Source organism: Ptychodera flava, chromosome 6 (assembly GCF_041260155.1).
Source record: "Ptychodera flava strain L36383 chromosome 6, AS_Pfla_20210202, whole genome shotgun sequence".
Lineage (NCBI taxonomy): Eukaryota > Metazoa > Hemichordata > Enteropneusta > Ptychoderidae > Ptychodera > Ptychodera flava.
The window spans coordinates 1,809,452-1,831,648 of record NC_091933.1 but is presented as its reverse complement, the minus strand read 5'-3'; the positions used below and the strand labels follow the sequence as shown (position 1 = coordinate 1,831,648).

Here is a 22,197-nt window from a genome sequence, read left to right as displayed (position 1 = left end):
ACACATATCAAAGAAAAGTGCTAGTGGACATATACCAAATAATACAGGTTGTAAGTACAGTAGAGAGTGTAAAGGTGGCCCTTGTCACGATGATTTTGTTTTGTTTTATTGGATATTCATTAGACGTACGCTGCGCATGTGATAACGACAACATCACAAATTGCATCATTTACGACTCTTAAGCGATGTTTTAAAAATACATTAAAACTAATCAATCATTGGTGACAACAACTGGCCCGAATACATAATCGATTGTCTTTTTAAAAGACACTGTACCTTTGCAATGACACCACAGGCGGAGTCTCGCTCACCAGCTCGGACACTAGATCCTCAGCATAGCGCAGCCAGCGGTAGAAATGGGACAGAGAACCTCAGTAATCTGCTCAATCTGAGTTCTGATTGGGCGAACAGAAAATTGCCGCCATATTTATAATTTCAGACAGTTCGTCTGAGGTTGATGTCAACATACTACACTGTAAGTAAACCGTTTTGAGTTTGTTTTTTGTCTTTTCCATAACTTAACACCACTCGAAATCAAACTGACTATCACTGTAATGGTAATCAATCGTTTTTACGTCCATGATCTTATTTATAACCCTGGATACGCTCAATGTCACTGTCACTTGTAAGTTTAACAATAATTAACATTACACAGTCACTGTAGTCGGTCTATTCCGCACGGCGTCTATGCCCCCAATCCCATAGACGTGTGCACATATGTCTGAGAAGTCAGGCATATGTACACACGTCTATGGGGGTATAGACGCCGAGCGGAATAGACCGACGGTCACAGGTGACTGTGCTCAACATCGACTCTTTAGTCCTGCGTGGCAGGGCTGTGTGTTACTCGCGTTATATGGTGGTAACACACAGCCCCGCCATGCAGAGCTAAGTCCATGGACGTCTTACCATCCATGCGTAGTCTAGCCATGGAACTACCAAAAGAGTCTTTTGATAGCTCCATGGTCTTACCATGGACCTAAAACTACGTCCATGGTCTTACTCAGAACACTTAAGGGTTAATCACTAATATTGCAGACATCAATCAGGCAAGTTGAATATTCATCAGTTACGATACAACTTGTTGCTATTTGAGTTGACAAGACATCATAATTCTAATCAAGGTTTATAATGATTTGAGATGTGGAAATAACATCCCAGTAGTTTAGCTGCTGCTATAATATCAGTGTACAAATTAAGTTTGGAATGCTACAAACACAAAGTAATGGAGATCTTACTCGGCGCACGGTCCCTTGCTTTCACAAAATGACCTGAATATTACTGTTCACGTCTCACTTCACACTTGGCTTTGCGTTCTTATCACAGGAATATTATTGTATGTGAAAGTCCCTGTGATGCAACAAGAAAAAAGAAGGCCAGCAAGTAAGAGTGCCGTGAATGCTCAGCAACAAAGTTCCATTGACGGTTACACGTCTCATCAGGGCCTTCATGCACAGTGATTCAAATGCCTGTATTTCATAATGCCTCCACAGTGACAGTGACAAGTACACTACAATATTAGATTGTGGAATAATTTTTACATAAACATACCTAAACTTCGTTAAAGTTTTTCCGTTGTTTACATGCATCCATAATAGTGTTTTCAGTGTTTTACCAAACATTTATAATATAGTAATAACCATCATGTCATATCTGTTATATTGTCTGCAGGATTCCTTGGAGTAATCATGGAATTTGACGACTGTGATCAAGAAAGTCAGCTAAAATGGTTGAGAGATGAACTTGAAGCAGAAAGGGAGAATGTCCAAAAAGCAGCCAAGATAGGCAAACACTTACTAGAACAGAATGAAGAATTAGAAACAAGGCTGGAATCCATGCAAAGTGACCATGTATCAAAACTTCAGGTACATTATGCCAATTATATGGATTTGAACCCTTTACCTGCCAGACAGTATCACTTCCCATCTGCCATGTCAGTAAAAAGCGGTATTGAGCCAAAAACCATATGAATTATTGCCTACTTGGCTTGGTTTCTTTGCTATAGCAACTTTCATCTGTGAAAATCATGTTTACAGTATCTCTGTTTTCAAATCGTCATGTTTGCTTCAGTAGTTTTAACCAACTTGACCTGATGGTGAAATATGAACTTGGCAGATAAAGGGATGTGGTTCTAGGAAAAGTTGATACAGGGTAAGATCAACATCAGCATTGGTAAAGAAATGCAAGTGTGATGTCTTTTACTCAACACATCTTGAGAGCAGTCCATTTGGAAACTAAGGCAGTGCCACTGTCTTTGTTTCGCTGTTTTAATGTGCCCTTTCCAGTTCAAAATACATGTATGTATATGGCCGAGCATACAACATTGCAAAATTGTGGGTATGGTCCTTTGGTTTTGAGACAGTTCCTGCATTGAGATTCTCTCTGTACCACTTCATCTGTTGCTGTCTACAAGTTCCTTGTATCGAAGTTTCGGCGACTTGATTTTCTGGTGGCACTGCTAGGCTGTCTGGTTGAGCCCCTTTTGCACAGCCTAAATTGCAGTGATTTTTGTTGTAAACATGGCTGTCCCCTCATGTTTGGTTCAGCATTGGTTTGATGCTTTCGTCTAAGCTGATTGAAATCAGTAATTTGACCTCTTTATCAGACCAATTGTTGCCTGAGATGCAGTAGTCTGTGCAGCCACTGTAGTGAAAGCAAGTTGAATGTCATACATTATAGTACATGCTGCATGAGGGCCTTTAGAGCGTTGCTGAAGCAGCTCAGTCCATTCAGGCAGGTTATTGCGGATAAAGTTAATCTGTACACCGGCTCAGGTCTGGATGGCAACATAGTCTCAAACATGAAACGTTCCAGGACCAGAATGAAAGACCATTCACACATAATTTTTTATGCCAGTATTTGGCCTGAGACATTTCAGAAGTGTTCCAGTGGACCTTGTGTAGGCGTAATACAAGATTACTGTATAATCTGTGAATTTTTCAAACAAACAGGAATTAGAACAAGACAAGTACAGTCTGTCAATGAAGTTATCTGTCAAGGAACAAATTGAAAAGACTTTGACTGGAGAATTAGAACAAGTCAAAGAATCAGTAAACAACCTGAAAGAGGCAGAAACATATCAGCGACAGAAAGACACTGTACAAGCAAGGAAAATACAAGAATTGGAGACCAAGCATGAAACTCTTCAGAGAGAATCAGAGAATGCTGGTATTGTGGAAGAACAACTCAAAGAAAAAGTATGTGTTACATTATCACCAAATCAATATGCTTTGTCACTAGGTTTCCAGTTGTAGTTGGGTGTGGTTTCAACCAAATGACACATTTCCAAATCATTCAGATACGTTCTATGATTTGTCTGAACCTAAATGTTAAGTACGAACATTTAGATTTCAAAGCTTAGATACCCTTGAAAAAATTTAATTTATTTTCTGTACTCTTCTTTCAGATCAAATATCTTGAAGACGTGCTTGAAGATACAAAACAGAAATTGCAACAAAAACAGAATGTCACATTTGATGATGAAGAATTACTAAGCCTTTATCAAGAAAACAGTCAACTGAAATCAGAGAAGGTAGGACTTTGTGTTCAAATGCATTTGTACATTGTTTTAGCCAAAACTAAGTCTACAAAATGTATCCATGATAATACACCACTCGCCGCTTTCCAACAACAGCTGGAGGTGTTACTACAATATTTGAAAGTGTCATCATTCAGCAGGAATGAAGCTTTGGCTCATGGGAATAATGTCACTGGTGAATTACAGCATTGTACTGTCAATGTCATCATTGAGACAAAAGCAGATTAGTTCTTCAGCTCCACCAGTGACTCTTCAAGGAAAGCACTGGTTGATGTCAATCATTTGTGATTTGATGTTGTACTGATAAATATTTATAATGAGCTGTTAACTTCTGTAATATTTTGCCTCATTAAAGAGTGTAGTTTACCAGTGTTTCCCCTGGGTTCCAAAATCTTGTAGCAAATTTGGCTAGAAGCCCTAAAAAATTATTTGCCAAACAAGATTTCAATTAGCCAAGCCGATACCACTGATCACAAATGACGTCATTTCTTTCTCATTAATATGCAAAAATAAATATTTGTCTGCATTTTCCGTAAGAATGACGGAAATAAACCCTGTTAGTGCTACTATGGATACTAAAAGTAACACCAATTTATGGTTCAGATTACAAGGTGCCAACATCATCCACGCATACAACATAAAATTTGTCCGAATTTCAAGCGACACCACGCGAGCGACACTTGTCCAAAGTTAGGCGTATGCAACTATATTCAGTAACAAACCTGAAATCGCTATCGTGCGATACTGTACATATCGCTACAGACAACGGCACGAAACCTGGTTCAGCATACTAGTTTTTTCAAACTAATCAGATATCCATTCTCGTAGCAGTTCGAAAGTAAAATACTCTCAGACTTGAGAAATATGTGCATTTTTTAGACTTCCAATACATTTGCTTTACGCTTGAAGTTTAGCAAGCGAAGCTCGGCGCTCGGACAGCGCACAGCGTATCAATGGCGCTCGGGTCAGGGGTCATCATCAAAGACGTCAGTGTGTATTCACAGCAAGCTTGCCATGGATCGCGGAAATCACGGAAATCATAAATCCAAATGTTCACGTCTCTATTATGTAAACAGAACCGTAAAATATCAAATATATACCATTTTGATATGGAGAAACATCTTTTTGTTTCACTGACGATCAAGTTAAATGCTCAAATATCGCGACAAGACTTAGCGTATTTGCACGATGTGAATGCACAACTAGGCGACTAAGCGGACGAGCGAGCGCCTTCTCTGAAAGTCCGATGTCACGTCACAATACACCACGGTCCGTGATACACTGAAAATTGTCGCGAATTTATATTTAAGGAAGCCAATTCACACAAGTTTCTAACGCCAGTAAAGGTATTTTCTTGTTGGCAGCAATACACCACGAACAGTTTCGTTATTCAGGTGTGCCTTACTCGCTCTACGTTCTAAAAAATGCCATGTGTATGCATGCCGCTACCTTCCTTTCCAAATTCATGGTCGACTTTCGTACATTGATCATAATCTTTCTTTCCATTTCATAGCTTTACTTGCGCGTAGAATGTGTGTTGTAGGGGTGGTTCCCCCCATATTGGTGGAGCAGCCAAAGTCAAAAAGGAAAGTTTGCCGTTTTTGCTTAGTTTCACAGTCACTACGATCCTTCAGTGTTGACGATGACATGGCTGTCACTGCACGGAGTTATCACACATTGCGCGTCGTCAAACCCAAAACTTCGCAACATTTTAGTCAACTAGTCATGATATACATGCGGTACTATTAATTTGTGAGTTATTTCGTTACAATTTATTCATACTGTATGTGTTACAAATAGGATCTCCTGACGCATAAGGTCGGGGATGTAGAGAGATAAAGCATGACGTCTCAAGTTGAATGCAGGACATCGATGTGCGCGCGGACAGACAAAGTGATGACGTCATAGTGCAATTTTCGATTCGCAAGTTTGGCTAACTTTTGCCAAAATCTTCTCGCCAAACGCTACTTTTTTCTCGCATTTGCGATTTGGCGAGCGGGCAGCGGAAACACTGGTTTACTGTTCATGTCTTCATCCTTTCTGTATGTTTGAAACATGTCCTTGAACAGATCACAAATTGTCACACTGCAGGCGAATATTAATTTCTTGGTGTCTTCAAAAGACTTGATGAAGCGTCCTTGAGGTTCTATTTGTTTCTAACAGTAAACTGATGTGAGTTCTTTATATTTGATTTACAGGATTCATTAAGTCTTGAATTGAAACACGCTAAGGATAATCTTCAACAAACCATAGCTTGCAAAGTATCCCAGGAACAGAAGATTGACACATTGAGACAAGAAATGGAAGAACTTGAACAGCAATCTACATCTTATTTCAATGCACTAGAGGTAACAGCATGAAGTCCTTTGTATACCTATGTAGTCAATTACTTATAGCAAAACATAAATTATCCTACAAATTTATTGTAGTTTAATTTATTACATTGTGGGTTTTATTTTATTGATGATGATTTACATTTGAAGTAGTGTTGTGGCACTGAGAGTTGGAGAGTGAGAGAATGTAGGAGCTGTTACAGAATCTGTTGTTGAAAGTTGGCTGTTCATTATCTCCTGCAGAAAAGTCGAGAAGAAGTAACAGATTTAAAAGTACAATTAGATACCATTACAATGCAGTCAGTTGATACCAATCAAAAAGGAAATTCACTCTTTGCTGAGGTAGGTCAAGTTTAATCTTATTACCTAACAATCCAAGTCATGGCTTGTCTAATCTTCAAGTTCTTTTCTTGTGCCAGTTTATCTATTTTAAATATTTCCAAATTCTTAAAGCCCCTGTAGCTGTAACTGCTGAACTTTGTTAACCTGAAAAAGGCTTTCTATTTTCTCTGGTTTTCTTTAACCTGTTCACCTTCAATTCCCTGTAAAAAGGTCCACGCTTACCATTGATAACAATGGGTTTTGACCAAACCATGGCGGTGAAAGGGTTAAATTCTACAAATTTAAAGGATATAGTCTTCTACAACTGAAAAATTGGTCAAGTAAATTTAAATTTTAACTGTTATTTTGATTTCCCGCCATTTTTAAAAACTGTGATATTACGAAGAAAACAAAGCATATAATGTCCAAGTGCAAAACATTCAGCTATGCATTATACTGGACTACTCTGTTTTGTTTCTCTGAAGATTCCAATGCATATATGCATGACGTAGTGTTTTTGCTTTATTTGTATGAGGGCGCCATTTTATGTTTGGCCAAACGTTTATTATTTATCTTTCCAAAATTGCACATGCAGTCCCTGTGGACAGTTTATGATACTTGTATAAACACTCCTCAATGAGTACATTCCCACAAACTTGTTTTAGTTTGGAAATAAAATCACAAAAATAATGCTAAAAGATACAGCTAGTGGGCCTTAGGTGGTTCAGTGTTTGTCAAATTATATCCCTCTTCCTAACTTGTAACGTTTATATGAGTGTAAAGTATTGTTATAGATTTTGCATATTTTGTCATCACTGAAATCTAAATGCAGACATAGACTTTGTTACTCTGCCATATCAGTCTACTAAGTTTGCAAGGAGGTGGTGACATCACAGATGGAATGATGACATGCCAATTTTACCATATAAGTCTTTCTGGTCATGAATAAGAAACTTTGTCTTACTCGTAGACTTTTACACTTAAAGCCCCAATAGCTGCAAAGTTTATACATTATTTTCATGATTTTATTTTCAAACCAAAGACGGTTAATGTAAATGTGCTAACTGAAGGACATGTATACAAGTATCACTGCTCACTGATGTGGACCATGCCTATACATTTTTACAGGCTGGATGATAAGCGGGTGCTTTACTCATAAAATGATGCCCCCATGGAAAAGTATGAAAAACAGTATTTCCTGCACATACAGATCATGATCATACCCAGAAACAAGCATGATATCATTTTTTTGAATGCACAATGCACAATGGCCAACATTTGTTGTTGTGTTCTTTATTTTCTCTGCTACATGATTAATCTTTGAAAATGACGGGAAATCTAAAATGTTGTTAAAACATTTCAATTTACATGCCACTTTCAACACTTATGACAGTGATATACACTTTTCAGCCTTTAGTTGGTCTTATTCAAAGAAAACTTAGAAAACTGAGGACATTTTGAGATCAGTTTATAACACATTTGCAGCTCTTGAGGCTTTAATTTGGATTAGATTTTTGGTTTCTAGGATACACTCATCGCTTTCAATGTTTAAACCTAATTATTTTGTAATCAAGCATTCTCCACTCAACGCTAGACTTTATATTGTTTAAATGTAAGTCTAAGGGTATGACTGTACACTGCCCTCAAGAAAGCATGATATTATGCTGTTGTTTTTTAAATATTAAATGCATTCATTTTCCCCAGTTTTATTGTGGTGCAAGTGCTATTTTCAAAACAGGCTGTTTTAGTCAGCATATAGAGTTATCACTGTTTACCCAACCCTTTATATTTATTGACAGACTAAATGGTGCATACTTTTGAATGGATTGGTAATGGTATAGCACATTTTATAAAATTGATTGTGAATACTGTCATTTGACATTGTTATTAAATTACAGTATAGAAGTAAAGTTTTTTCCAGTTTCTTTGACAGCTAAGTATTTTCTATTGCCAGCCCAGCATTAAAATATTTTTTCCATATCGTGTAACAATGGAAATTGCTTTTCTTGGTTTGCTCAATTTTTAGCACATGGCTCGTAACTATACCTACAGGTCACTGCATCTCTGAATAGGTTGTAGTGGGCCATGTCAGTGGCATTTGTAGTAGCATAGGGCTGTACTCCGGAGGCCTCAGAGTTGCTGTCCTTCAAGCTGTCACTATCAGGAGCTGGAAGAAATATCTTCCATGAGCAGTGTGATCCATTTTATTTTGTCAGAGAATTTACAGAAGAATATATTGCTTGTGAAAATACTTTATTGAATCCTGTCATGTGTTTTAACTTTTCACTATTCACTAAATATTGATCATGTTGATGTTATTACATTGCAACATACAATGTACAATGTAGGATCTGTCATTACAAAAAACTCCAAAACCCAGTAAGATGGTAGTATTTCATGATATGCTCCTTAATGGAATCATTTATTTAAGGTCAGACTTCCTCAACTCTGTTCTTTATGCTGAATATAAAGATGTGATGTGACATCTGTTGTAAGTCTTGTTTCTGTAATGGTTTTGAAATGCTTTCTAGCTAGAGCAGCATTTCTGTTCAAACTTAATTGGTATTTGCCTTCAAAGTGCAATTGAAGAAATCACCTACTAACTGCCCAAGTGTATCTTTCCCGCCTTCTTGAATCTTGTGCTTTTATGGTTTGAGAAGAAACACCAAATAATGTGTAAAGAATTTCCTATGGGCAAGATCTCTGCACTATCTTACAAAGAACTCTTTCATTATGTGTCACAGTGCCATCTATGGAATATCCAGCAATTCTTTTGTTTTCTTGTGCTGATACACAGTAAAAATTATGTTTCGAGGTACAAAATTTGTTTCTTTTCATATCCATAGTCAAAGTGACAGTTACCTTTGAAGGTCAGAGTAGTAGCTGTCCACAAATAGTTCAAGACTGTTCATATAGTTACATTTTGTAACCAGAGTCAGGATATTGGTTTTCATAGACTGACTAGCTCTACAAACAACAAGATAATACCTTTGTCTTCCCTTTGCATTCAAATCTGTGTTATTTCCCAATATCTTCTGATATTTAGTGCCATCTTTTATTTTTAATGTCTTGGTGTTATCATAGGTGGATGATAGGAGAAGAAACAATGAAAAGAAATTGATATCTCTAAAAGTCCAACATGATTCCTTGAAAGAACAATACAACATCAAGAAACAGCAACTTCTTAAGATGAAGGTAAGTTGTATCCATTTATGTTTATGATTACTGTTTGGTATATAAAGTGGTGATCAAAGAAATGTTTGTGGGAAGCCATTTTTTAAAAACTAAATTTTTATCACAATACATGACAAGAAATGAAGGATACACGTATTGTTATGACCTAGCCATGGTTTTTTACTACTTGGCAAATAAATCATTGTTTTATAATAGAAGTGGTAAAGGAAATGCAGTGTTCTCCCCAGGATTTTTTTACAAGAGGGCGAAGACGTGGTGCGAAGCACCACAAGCGACCGCGTAAGCGGTCGCGGGGGAGGCCAGGAGCTACTTCCCTTTTGAAAAACAGAGATTAAAATGGTGTTATTTGGTGGCACTTGGGGAGTATTTTTTCAGATTTTTTTTGTATAAAAAACTCAAAGGAAAAGAAATCTGAGACAGTGTTCCATAACTTTTATTCCAGTTCACTGATTTCAATGAAGATTACATTTTTTGAAAACGAAAGCATAGCGACAGACATACATTTATTTATCGATGTCAAAATTATCACCATAATACTTAAGCTTAAGTGTTCTCAGCCTGATACACGTACACGTCCGACCGAGCCTAAAAATAGGTCGTTTTGCTTTGGCTAGGAATACACAAGCGAAATTCTAACCTCCTATAAAAACTTCAGTGTACTCTGCTGTCCTTGGTTACCCTCAAGCTCCTTGGCATGTTTACTCAGCTAAGTCAGTTACCTAATGCACGGTCCCTATGGAGGGACCTTGGCTAACGTTACAGCCTGTACCATGCAATGATATGGCTGCCATCAATGAGTTGCACATGGGCTTATGATCTCGGATGACATCACAAACTCGCGAGATTTGCAAGATCGATGAGAATTACGTTTGCAGCCTTCAGGATCGACGCTCACGCTTGCATTTTGCTTGTGAATCACGGTCAACTGTTTTTTCCCCGTACATTTTATTGTTTTATTTTTCAAAAAAATAAAATCTTTTTCATTTCTGGCAAGGGGGCGCTCGGAATTTACAAGAGGGCGCCACGCCCCTGTTACCTTATCCAGGGAGAACACTGAAATGCTTGTGTAAGATACATCAGTTGCTGGTAAAAAAGGAAAAAAAGGAGCACAAAAATAGACCACTTGATTCAAAAGTGAAAGTTTACTACAACACAAACGTGACTATGCTATCTATCAGTTTTGCCTGCTAATTATCAGATCCATTAGAGTATTCTCTTCACTCTGCTATCTATCAGTTTTGCCAGCTAATTATCAGATCTATTAGAGTATTCTCTTCACTCTGCTATTTATCAGTTTTTCCAGCTAATTATCAGATCTATTAGAGTATTCTCTTTAATCAAATATGCTGCTCTGATAAAGAAATAGGATAAGTGGTGACATTTTTTGTTGTTTTTGGTTGAAAAATCTGTATGACTACTTCCCTGATGCTTGGAAATTTTGTTTCTGTGTCCCCCATGTCTGATTCAAATTATTTTAATTAAGCTGAAATTAGCAGTGTTGTACTTTTCAATATATTTTTGGTCTAAAAATCATCTGTTGAGAGATAGGATGTGTGTGTTTGTTTAAATTACAGATTGATAAGTATGTTTTCTACTCTGGTTAATTCAAATTCTGGAAAAACTACAACCATTTGACTGTTTCTTTAGAAGTATGTGCCTATCTAGGTATTAGGTTCCAAAAGCCTGAAATTGAGTGTTGAAATTAAGTGACTGTGATTCACATAAATTATACTTTAACTTGTCACACTGGCATAAATCCTACCTTCGTGTATTAATTCTAATCCAAGGGCAGCAGTTTTAATGATTTTGCTTTGTATATTCCGTGGTGTTTTTTAATTATATCCAATACTTAACAAAATGCACAATCAAATTTACCAACAATGTCACCATGACATTGTTGATAAATTTGATGGTTTAGTTTTCACCAACAATGTCACCATGACATTGTTGATAAATTTGATGGTTTAGTTTTCACCTGAAATATGGTTAGTTGATGTAGTCATCAAGGTCATCTTGAAGGTCATGGGTCATGTAGAAATGGAGACAACATGTTTGTTGATAGTTAAAACAAAGCTGAAATTGGAAAACACTGATGTTCTCAAATTAGATCCATGTTTTGCTCACATTCATGTGGTAGAAGACATTGGATTTCATTTATTGATCTTATGGAATATCACCTTCCTACAGCCTCCCCAGAATCTTCTTTTATTGTTGTATTCTTGCTTTCAACAGGACCAAGAGTACTTTTTAACTCATCTTGTCCATTATGTTTATGATACATTCCAGTTTTGCTGAATGATGTATATTTTATGTCATCATCCTACCCTTCAAACTTGACATATTGATAGCACACTATAACAGTACATTGATGGCACACTATAACAGTATTTTGTAATGGCAACCTCAGACAGCCTTTTTAATTCATCTTTCATATCATTACAAAACATATACGGATCAAAAACAATGCCACATGTGTCTGAAGCGTACCAATTTATTTCATAAGAGGTTCCGTCATGGCCATAGAATGACTGGTTTTTATGTCCAAACCCATTATTTGGACATTGTGCTGGGAAATCTGGAAAAGTTGTGGCAAGGATTTGAACACTCCAACCAGTGTCATACTTTATACATCACTTTTTGATAATTTATCAGGGGAAATCACAATGAATCATTTCAGATTGAATTTGAGTGAGTAGGGTACTTCGGAAAGAAAAAGAAGGTACTTAGGATAGGTGGAAAATTATCTGCCTATACTTTATAACAAGACATTAGGGCCAGTTCATGGCCAAGATGGCTGGCTATTCTCCAACCTCCATACACTTCTATTTTTTAGAACACTCTTATGTCATAATTTCATTGTGCATGACAACATGCTTCTTTTATGTTACCACCCCGTTGAATTTTCTCTCTTTGTTTCACAAATGCCCCCTACTTTGAAAATTAGTCACAGCACTCTTCAATCACTCTGGATTTGTTTGAGTTTTGAAGGACATGATATCAAAAGCACAAATGAATTCCCAACATAAAGTAAATCATTTTATGAGGGGCAGGGTCTTTTTAACCTTGTCTCCAATTTTCACACACACATCAACTATATAGCATATCAAAACACCAAGCTTCAGCACCAAAGCCGCAACTTAAGTTGTTAAAAATTCAGCAGCCTCTTATACTGTTTTATTCCCTCAATTAAGTGGTCCATTGGTGTGTACACTACACTATGATGTCATGGAAATATTGCCACTTTCCAGAGTTAAGTGTCATCCATCTGGTTTTAATATAGTCTCAGCTTCTACATCCCAGGGTATGGAAATGAATGCTATGCCTCTACACAGGCCATATGTTATAATGTCAGTTTGATCACTTCATCTTTACACAATGCAAAATAACACCTGTCTTTCCATCGTATTCAGATAAAACCCCTTCAGGTCATTTCACACTCTGCTTCTGATGGCTCTTTCCTTAATTTGCAACAAAACCAAAAAATTGTTGCAAAATGCCCAGAATTGGACGTGTAAATTAACCCCTCCAGAGTCAATACTCTGATGCGTGGTTTTTTTGTTGCTGTTTAAATCCAGTGTAATCTTTCTTCATTGGAAGCAAATTGGGAGACAGAAACATGTTATTTATGAGACAGATCAGCTATCTGTCTCCCAAAGAGTTTCACCTTTGGCCCCATTGTCAGTCTTGACATGTGAGATGACAATTATACTCTTTTAGCATTTTAGTACACCAGCATCACTGGAGTTTAATAGATCACTTAAATCACTGCCTTGTGTTCTCATCAGCAGGCATGTGGATCTCTTTGACTGTATCTTTTATGAAATGGCTATTTCTCTGACAATAATCACCATTGCTACCGCTAAAAATGATGAGTATGAAGTGTTATGAGTTTCCAGCTAGAGTTCTCTGATATACCACACTGTTGTCTGCAGTGTAATTTTACCTTGAGAAAATAAATTACAGAATACGACTTATGACTACAATGACACTTTTGAACAGATATGCCTGACTCACCCAACAGTTGAATAAGAATGAAATCCTCTTCCAAAACATGTTTTTGTCACATCCTGTTGTTTACGGTAATTTAATCGACAGAACTGTAAAATGGAGATTTGAAGATGATAAAGTCACTCTCTAAGATCATGGACAGTATGTTATTTCAGCCGTTGTAGTTTTTTCATCTTGGCTTCAATTTTAGCATTGAAAGTATTGCTGCAAACATGCATATGATGAAAGTGATAAAACTTAGTGATGCAGGTCAGATGGGAACAAAACTTGAAGACCCATTATTCTGTGTTAGAATGAAATTGATTAACAACAATATCACTTTGTAGGAATTATTGTGTTGAAATCCTGGTCTTGAAATGTTCACTTTGACAAAGGAGAATGCCAAAGAGACTAGACCTTGCAATACATCTTTTGAAATGCTTGACTAGTCAAAGAAGGCCACTGGGGAAATTGTAAAGTCAGTCAACTATTTAATTGATATCATCATCTATAGCATGGTGTGGTCACATTTTGAAGTCACACCATTTGACCACATAGCTACAAACAATTATTGTTTGATATAAATCAGTGTTCCTTTTATGAGTCTTGGTTCAAAAGTAACAACTGTACGCAGTATGTAACATTTTTGTTGGAGTGATTGTAGAGAAATTATTGTTGTAGTTGTTGTTTGATGACATCCATTCATTCATGCACTAAAAGGCTAATATGTTACAAAATGATTATTAAAGGGACTAAGTCACTCTTTCCTTCACCTTACAGAGATATCAAGAAAACATAGAATACTTGCATAAAGTCACTCAATGTACAATATTGCATCAGTACACAACTGCTAAAGTGTCAAAAATTAACCCTTTGCTGAATGCTGACAGATTATTTCATCTGTGACTTCCAGATAAAATGGATTGTTCCTATCCTGACTTGCTTTATCTGACAAATAAACATTACCACAATGTAAGGGAAAGCTGAATTTGATTTTTTAGGATAGACCATAATATATTTCACTAATAATTAACAGTTGAGGTTGTACACAGTCGATCAGTGTTCAGCATGTTTCAAAAAGTCAAACATCACAAACTACTTTGCACTTCAAACAAAAGTTTAAAAAGAGCAACTTTTGTCCCTTTCATGTCAATAATTTGGTGTAAGTTTTTCCAATTTGTATCCTTCTTTCTAATCACAAAATCTCAGATCCATAAATCTAAGATCCATAAATTCAAAATCAACTTTACAAGTAACATTTTCAAATATTGTATTGTGAAATGTAGTGCATGATAAAAAATGAGTTGATACATTAATGAAAATGATACTGACGAAAATGAAAAGTATTGTAGCTTTCATCATGCTGAATAAATTCCCAATATTTATGTGTACTATGAGCATGAAATGGCTTACAAGTCTACTGAAATTATCACATCATGGTTTTCTATCCTGATGTAACTCTCTTTACTGGCAATAAATTCTGTAGGCTGGCATCTGTAGTTGCAGGGTCAAATTAGTTAAAGATCACATTTCATCTATGATTCAACCGTTGGCTCTCAAACCATCATGCCTGAAAAAACAGACTAACTGATTGTCTACATATATTTCTTGCACTGAACTTTATACATAACAGTAAAAGACCTATTTGCTAATTAAATACAATATCATTGAGAAGTGAACATTAAAACACATTATTGGAGGCAGGCTATTCTGTTGAATGCATATTTAAATTTCTCATTTACCGTATCAACCTTGAATGGCTCTGCTTTGTTTCTATATGAGTGTAAATATTGTAGAATGGTAAAGGGAGTTGAAACACAGGATAACTGATTGTTGATTAAGTCTAGTTGATGCAACTGAGTATTTATTCTGGTACTGCATCAGTTGTAATAGTTCAGTCTAATGAATTCAGGGTTAGTGAAACCTATCTAATCACCAAAGACATCACTGTTTGTGCTCCAATAAGGAAATCTGAATTTTCAGTAATGAGGCTTAACACTCACCTTTGCAGTATTGTAACTAAGTAAATATTAAATACAAAGTCAGCTAATAGCAAACACATTGCTGGTGTGTCATTTATATAAAACAACAAAATATTAATGTATAAATAGTATACCATGGGTATTTTTACAATCAACTACGGGATAGTTATTTCCTAAGTGGTTTGTTTTCACAAATTGAATTGTTCCACAGGAACTCCAAAATCTCATGGTAGAGCAAGCAAACAAGGACTTCCAAAACTTGTTTTGCACCAAAAATGATAAAAAGTATTTCAATATATATCAAGCAGTGTAATCTACAAAGACCAGCATATTAGAAATTATCAAAAGTAATCAGATAGTGGTTTCTAAATGACATTTTTTACCAAACCAATGTAAGTATCCAAGACTTATCATAATGTTGGACAAAGTGAACTGCCATAATGTCTACCTAAAATTTATATCATTGCAGTTGGAAATGTTATGGTTAATGATGTAGGAATCTCTGTACGGATGATGTTATGTTTCTCAATGCATAGAGAGATTTGTATCAAGACTAAGATGTCTGCCCAAATAACAATAAATTAACCTGTGTCCATCACCAAAGGAGTATTGTCAGATGGGATGGGACAGTGGTAGTGATGACATATGGTCACATTCCTTTGTACTTTTTTGTCATTCCACAGTTGTACAGGATGATTGAGATTGGTTGAGAAAACTGTGAACATCCATGGATTGTCTGGTGGGGCAAAAAGAACATCCACAAGTTCATTTTGTAACACTGTACTGATAATGATGATAATTCTTATACTGAAAATGTGTGATTGTGTTTTTGTTTGGTGTTTATTTTGCAGGGCCAGATAGCAGCATTGTTACAAATGAGTAGCTATCAAGCTGATAATGTATGATTGTGTTGTTGTTTGGCGTTTATTTTGCAGGGCCAGATAGCAGCATTGTTACAAATGAGTAGCTATCAAGCTGATAATGTATGATTGTGTTGTTGTTTGGTGTTTATTTTGCAGGGCCAGATAGCAGCATTGTTACAAATGAGTAGCTATCAAGCTGATCATGCACAAATACAAAGACTGCAAGCTGCTCTCATGCAAAGTAGAGGACAGGTCAAAGTCTTGTCAGAAAAATTAACAAGCTTTGAGCATCTAGAGGTAAGAGAATGTCAATTATCAGAAGATGATGTGATAAAAAGCTTTAGATGTGTGTCTTTCTTTGATATATGTCATGCTATCACATTTACATATAAACACGGAAAGCCTTATACTCAAATGTAAGGTTTTCATGTACCATTTAATATTTTGGTCATATTATGGCAAGGTATGTATGGTTTTGCAAGTAACTGAACATTACCATGTTTACTGCAGTCAGTTTATAATATCTTCTATTTTATGTTCATTTAGCACATGTTAGCCAAAGTTATATGAGTGAATGTCTGTGAAAAATTTCAATATGTAGCATACATGGAGATGTCACTAAATTGATAGTACTGATAGTTCGTCATGAAAGTATTTTTAAAGATGGCATTGTTATTAAAGTATATTTAATATTGCTGATGGCCTACCCGTAGGATTCCATGTGTAGCTCTGCAAAAAAAGGGAAAGATAACTTTTCATGAGTAAAGATTTCACATTTGACATATCTGTTGACAGGCTGAAACAGCAGTTAACAAAGAAGTAAGTGAATTCCACAAACAACTATCAGATGAAACACTCGGTGACAAGAAAAATGTGATTCAGTTCTTTGAAGAACAACTAAAATTATCCAAGTAAGTAAACAGACTTTCAAAGTTCAAATGGAGTGAATTTTAATGTTTTCTGGAGTACCAGTTGTCACAAACTGTAGGATGGAAACACCACATTGGGTTTTTATGAAGACAAAGGTCACATTTGCTAATTGATGTGGTAGTTGTCTGACATGCCTCTAAATACCAAAGGAAATTCTTTTTTATTAGAATTCATTTGTGGAATTCTGAGTACATGCATTGATAGAATATTTGCTCCAATGATTTATGATTGTTATTTTTATTTCATGTGTATTGACTTCTGTTCACCAGAGTTGAATACTTTAGCATATCTAATATCACTCATACATTCCATCTGATTAACTTCATGGCGGCTCTTGATCAAAATATACCTGATCAACAGACAATGTTGACAATGATCAGAATCTCTGTATCTCAGTGCAGTCTTTTTTCATTGTCACCAATTGCATACTTATCCCATCAGTGTGTTTAGTGTTTAATGTTGGTTTTTGTCATTGATTTTAAGTTTCATTCATTGTGTGTTTACCTTTTTTCTGTTCAGTGTTGATTTCCTTTTTTGTCAATTTCCAGTTTTGTGTTGTACCATTATTTTGACATTTTGTGTCTTTTTTTTATTTTTTTTATATGCCCTGTTTTTAGTTTTGTGCCTTTTTAGTCCCCACAGACAGCGTCCGGGGGGGACTGATAGGTTTGGTCATGTCTGTGCATCCGTGTCCGTTCACACAAATTTCTAAGAGGTGCCTGGAGCGGTTTCATTCCAACTTTGTACAGGCATTACTCCCTATATCATAGATATGCACGTTGATTTGTTTTGTGATACGATCCAATATGGCATGATGGTTATTTTGTTTCTGTATTTAACATCTACAAACTTGGCACCAGGACAATGAACTGTAAATTGCATTTGGACATTTTAGCAATATAATCCAATATGGCTGCCAGATAGCCATGTTTGTTTTTGTTGAATAAAAATGTTTTAATGAATAAAAATGAGCTACAATATGACAGGTCTTGTTGTTATCGTTGTATTGAATAAAAAATGACCGCAAGAACAAATGTCAGTGCTGGAAGTTTGCAAGGAAATTACTCTGAATCTGATTCTGATATTTCCCAACTTTCACCATGACCGTTCAAAAAACTCAGGAGTATACAATTTTTGTGAAATGCCAGTTTTGTTAGTTTTTATGATTGCATTATTGAATAAAAGTGAACAACAAGAACATTAGCTGCCTTTTGTACAGAGAAATTTCTTGTAATATGATGATGAAATTTGATGAATCTTGGTCTGAATATGAAACCATTTTTGATAAAGCCGTTACATTGACAGATATGATTAACAGCCCTGTATTTCCCTTTGTGTCCAGTACTTTCAAGTCATGTACTTGTGAAACTTAGCTTCCATTGCCAGGTAAAAATTTGGCAAAATTTACAATACCTACAGATATGTTCCATGTGAGGGACTTCTAGATCTGTCCATCCATATTCTAGATTTATAACAAAGCAACACTCAGACTTCACGTTACCACATTGCAACCATTGATCGCATTCTCAACTATTTCTCAAATTTAGCTGACAAATTTTGTTCATTCATTAGACATCAACTACGTTTACATATCAATACAACACTTTCTCCACCAGTTTCCGGATATCCGTTGACCAATATCACTTCATTGCCAAGAATGGTTTGCAAATTCATTAACCAAGTGGGGACTATATCATTGACAATGATTTGTTATTCTTATGATGAGCACTCTTATATTTTGGTATTGTAAACTCATTTTAATTTGATCTTTGATCACACTTTTAAGTATTAATAAACCATTCTTCTTCATATTATTATTATCACTTACTTTCTCTCATGTTAAATCATTGCACCATATTTAATATTCATAATTATATCATACCAGTATATTAATGGCGCAAATACAGCGATCCGATTGGTTGACACGCGAAAAGAACTGTGGTATATTGGCGATATACCACGGCTGGCATACGTGCAGGCTCTCAGCTTGAGCAAAAATCTGTTTTTGTCGTTCCTTGCCAGAATTTCAATATACTGTTATGATATAATAGCAATAAATCACACCCAGTAACGGTATACCACGATTTTTTGACCAGTGTACCGTCGCCGGGTGTGCTTTATTGCTTAAACATACAATGCCTGACTACCGTAATTCAAAAGTAACAGCTGAAAGATCTTTTTCTACCATTTCAAACATTTGTTTAGTTCCTTATAACACCTCTCTACTCATTCGCTGTGTTCTTGGCATTGTGCGTAACATGCCGCATATGAATTCAAAAGATTGACCATCATGATATGAATTTGACAGGAAAGAGATGGCTGAGGTAAAACGTGAGTTACAAACACAGAGATTGCTACGTATTGAAGATAGTGACAAGATTTGGAAAACAGAAAAGAAACTACACATGACAGAAAGTACAATGGAAAAAATGAGAGCAGAAAATATGAGGCTTCACCTTAAACTTGAAGAACTCAAAGCCAAGTATGGAGAAAATGGTATGAAAAGTTTTGTTATGATGCAGTGGTTGGTAGTGTTCAATGGAATATCTCAGTCATCCCTATTGTGTTCAATCATGAATGGAATAACCCAGTCATCCCTATTATAGTTGTGTTCAATGGAATAACCCAGTCATCCCTATTATAGTTGTGTTCAAAGGAATAACAAATTTACCCCTACTACCCTTCCCTGAACCGCAGTATGGTGGTCAAAGTGTTTGTGCAGTGGACGATAGTATACTCTAAGCTTTCATGTTCAATACTTTCACATGAAGTTTTGATATGTCACTGTGCAACAGTGATAGATACTTATTGATGAATTCTGTAACACAACTGAAAGTAGCTGCCATTTTCTATGTACCATAATATTTAAATGTCATGATGTTATGCACCATGCAATAATTTTTGGAAAATTTCTGCTGATGGTAAAAATACATATGCTTCACATACTTCTCTGGGTTGGTCTAATGAAAATGACATTTGTTTCTTCTCTAATTATAGAAGAGAGAGCTAAACAACCCATACTCCTAGGTAATGTTGAAAAGGTACCAATTAAGGGACAGAAAAAGGGTACTGGGGAATCCATAAGAAATGAGAAGATAGAAACCTGTCAATCACAAGCTGAAAACAACACCGATGATGTTGAAGTGGATGAAGTCAAGGAGACGAAAGTAAACAAGGCAAAAAATGAACAAGAAGAGGATTCAAATGAAATTAACCTTGGTTGCCATGACAATCAGTCCAATTTAGATGATCAAGTTCTAGATTTAGAAGCGAAAGATGCCAACAAAATCACAAAACGAGTAACTATGTGTAAGGTTGTATCTGTGTTGAATGAATCAGGGACAATGAGTGAGACAAATATTATGGATGATAGCTCAGAGGAACCACAGGAAAAAACTGCCAAAGTACATCATAATGGTGGATCTCAGAACAATAAAATCAATCGTAGAAGAGCAAGTAAACAATGCCCGAAAGTCATTTACAGCAAAGATGCTTTGGTCAAAAATGACTGCAAACAGCAGTGAGGTTAGATTGGGTCAATATCTCTGTTGATGACCAGAAAAATAATTTAAAAGTGTCATCTGTACTGGGTTGAACAGCAGTGTCATAATATTGTTATTTTTATTTAAAGGCGCCCTTCTCAATCCCTGGTTTTCGCATTAGTAAATGTGTCAATAGCCCATTAACAGTTTGTCATTCTTTTGTTTTCCATTGAATATTTCATCAAGTCAATAATATTTATATTAGATAAATCTGATAATTGAGTGGGGGCTTTAATATGGGAAGTTACTGTTTGCCAACCTTACTGGAAAATGAATAGAACAAGTCATGTCAGTAGTATAGCACTGGCATAAATTTAGTACTTGGGAAAATTCTACATATAATAAAACGTGTACTTTTGCTGTAGTAAAGTGACTATCAGTCAACAAGAATGGCTAAACAAGAAAAGGTGGACATATCACCGTCTGTACATCTGATATTAATCAGATGAGGCACAATGGTGTTGTTAGTTGTTATAAATTAAATAGTTACATAGATGTAGAAATATTTTCTCCTACATAATCTCTATTCTGTCTTGATATTTCTCATTTTGATAGACAATGAAATTAGCATACATATTGTAACAAGCCTTACATCTATTGTTTCAAATTTACAAGATTTTATCCTTAAATAATTTCTGGTGTATAGATGCACAATAGCTGGAACTCAAGTGTTAATTGTGATAATTGTAGATTGCTACTTTCCTGAAATATTTCATCTAGGTCCCTATTTAATCATTTATTTATTTATCAAGAAAGGCTTGCCAGTGTATGGTCATATCAGATAAATTTGGTCAGTTTCACTAAATAAAAAGCCTCAAACTTGTATCTTGGCTGCACAGTTAGTTTAGTGTACTGTTACAATGCTTTTCACCATTTAATTTATTGAGTATATAGCATACGAACTACAAACTACCGTCAATAAATGCCACCAATAACTTCTATCAGAACCGCTGTCCATTGTTATCATCAATTACTGCTGTTAATGAATACCAACAATAAACACGGTCAATGACCACTGGCAATGACCACAGGCAATGATTGCCATCAATGACCACAGGTAATGACTGTCATCAATGACCTCAGGCAATGACTGTCATCAATGACCACAGGCAATGACTACCATCAATGACCACAGGCAATGACTGTCATCAATGACCACAGGCAATGACTGTCATCAATGACCACAGGCAATGATTGCCATCAATGACCACAGGCAATGACTGTCATCAATGACCACTGGCAATGACTGTCATCAATGACCACTGGCAATGACTGTCATCAATGACCACAGGCAATGACTGTCATCAATGACCACTGGCAATGACTGCCATCAATGACCATTGGCAATGACTGTCATCAATGACCACAGGCAATGATTGCCATCAATGACCACTGGCAATGACTGTCATCAATGGCCACGGACAATGACTATCATCAGTGAGCATGGGCAATGACTGTCATCAGTAACCAAGGACAATGACTGTCATCAGTGACCACCGGCAATGA

The 22,197-nt window shown here is 36.0% G+C and overlaps 1 protein-coding gene and 1 long non-coding RNA gene across 4 annotated transcripts in view; one reads left to right on the top strand and one right to left on the bottom strand.

Annotated features, from left to right (window-relative positions):
- The first annotated feature begins 318 nt into the window (after nt 1-318).
- On the top strand, nt 319-21,638 carry LOC139134570 (protein Spindly-like). Its single transcript, XM_070701468.1, has 11 exons — nt 319-475; nt 1,672-1,865; nt 2,952-3,197; nt 3,407-3,532; nt 5,737-5,886; nt 6,115-6,213; nt 9,277-9,387; nt 16,376-16,516; nt 17,015-17,130; nt 19,458-19,645; nt 20,147-21,638. The coding sequence occupies exons 2-11, from the start codon at nt 1,689-1,691 to the stop codon at nt 20,671-20,673; spliced, it is 1,881 nt and encodes a 626-aa protein (XP_070557569.1). The 5' UTR covers nt 319-475; nt 1,672-1,688; the 3' UTR covers nt 20,674-21,638.
- The window catches only part of LOC139134571 (uncharacterized), a 60,912-nt gene continuing 53,381 nt past the window's right edge, over nt 14,667-22,197 (bottom strand). For all 3 annotated transcript variants that reach the window (XR_011552813.1, XR_011552816.1, XR_011552815.1), the window contains 2 exons: nt 16,927-16,948; nt 14,667-16,092 (listed from right to left, as the gene is read on the bottom strand). This is a non-coding gene — a long non-coding RNA (uncharacterized lncRNA). The remainder of the gene's footprint in view (nt 16,093-16,926; nt 16,949-22,197) is intronic.

What these genes read in the sequence shown, in the direction of transcription:
- LOC139134570 (XM_070701468.1), top strand. Translation starts at nt 1,689, where the DNA reads ATGGAATTTGACGACTGTGATCAAGAAAGTCAGCTAAAATGGTTGAGA. An exon ending in GTCAACTGAAATCAGAGAAG is followed by an intron (nt 3,533 to 5,736) that starts GTAGGACTTTGT and finishes TTTGATTTACAG; the next exon opens with GATTCATTAAGTCTTGAATT. An exon ending in CAAGCTTTGAGCATCTAGAG is followed by an intron (nt 16,517 to 17,014) that starts GTAAGAGAATGT and finishes ATCTGTTGACAG; the next exon opens with GCTGAAACAGCAGTTAACAA.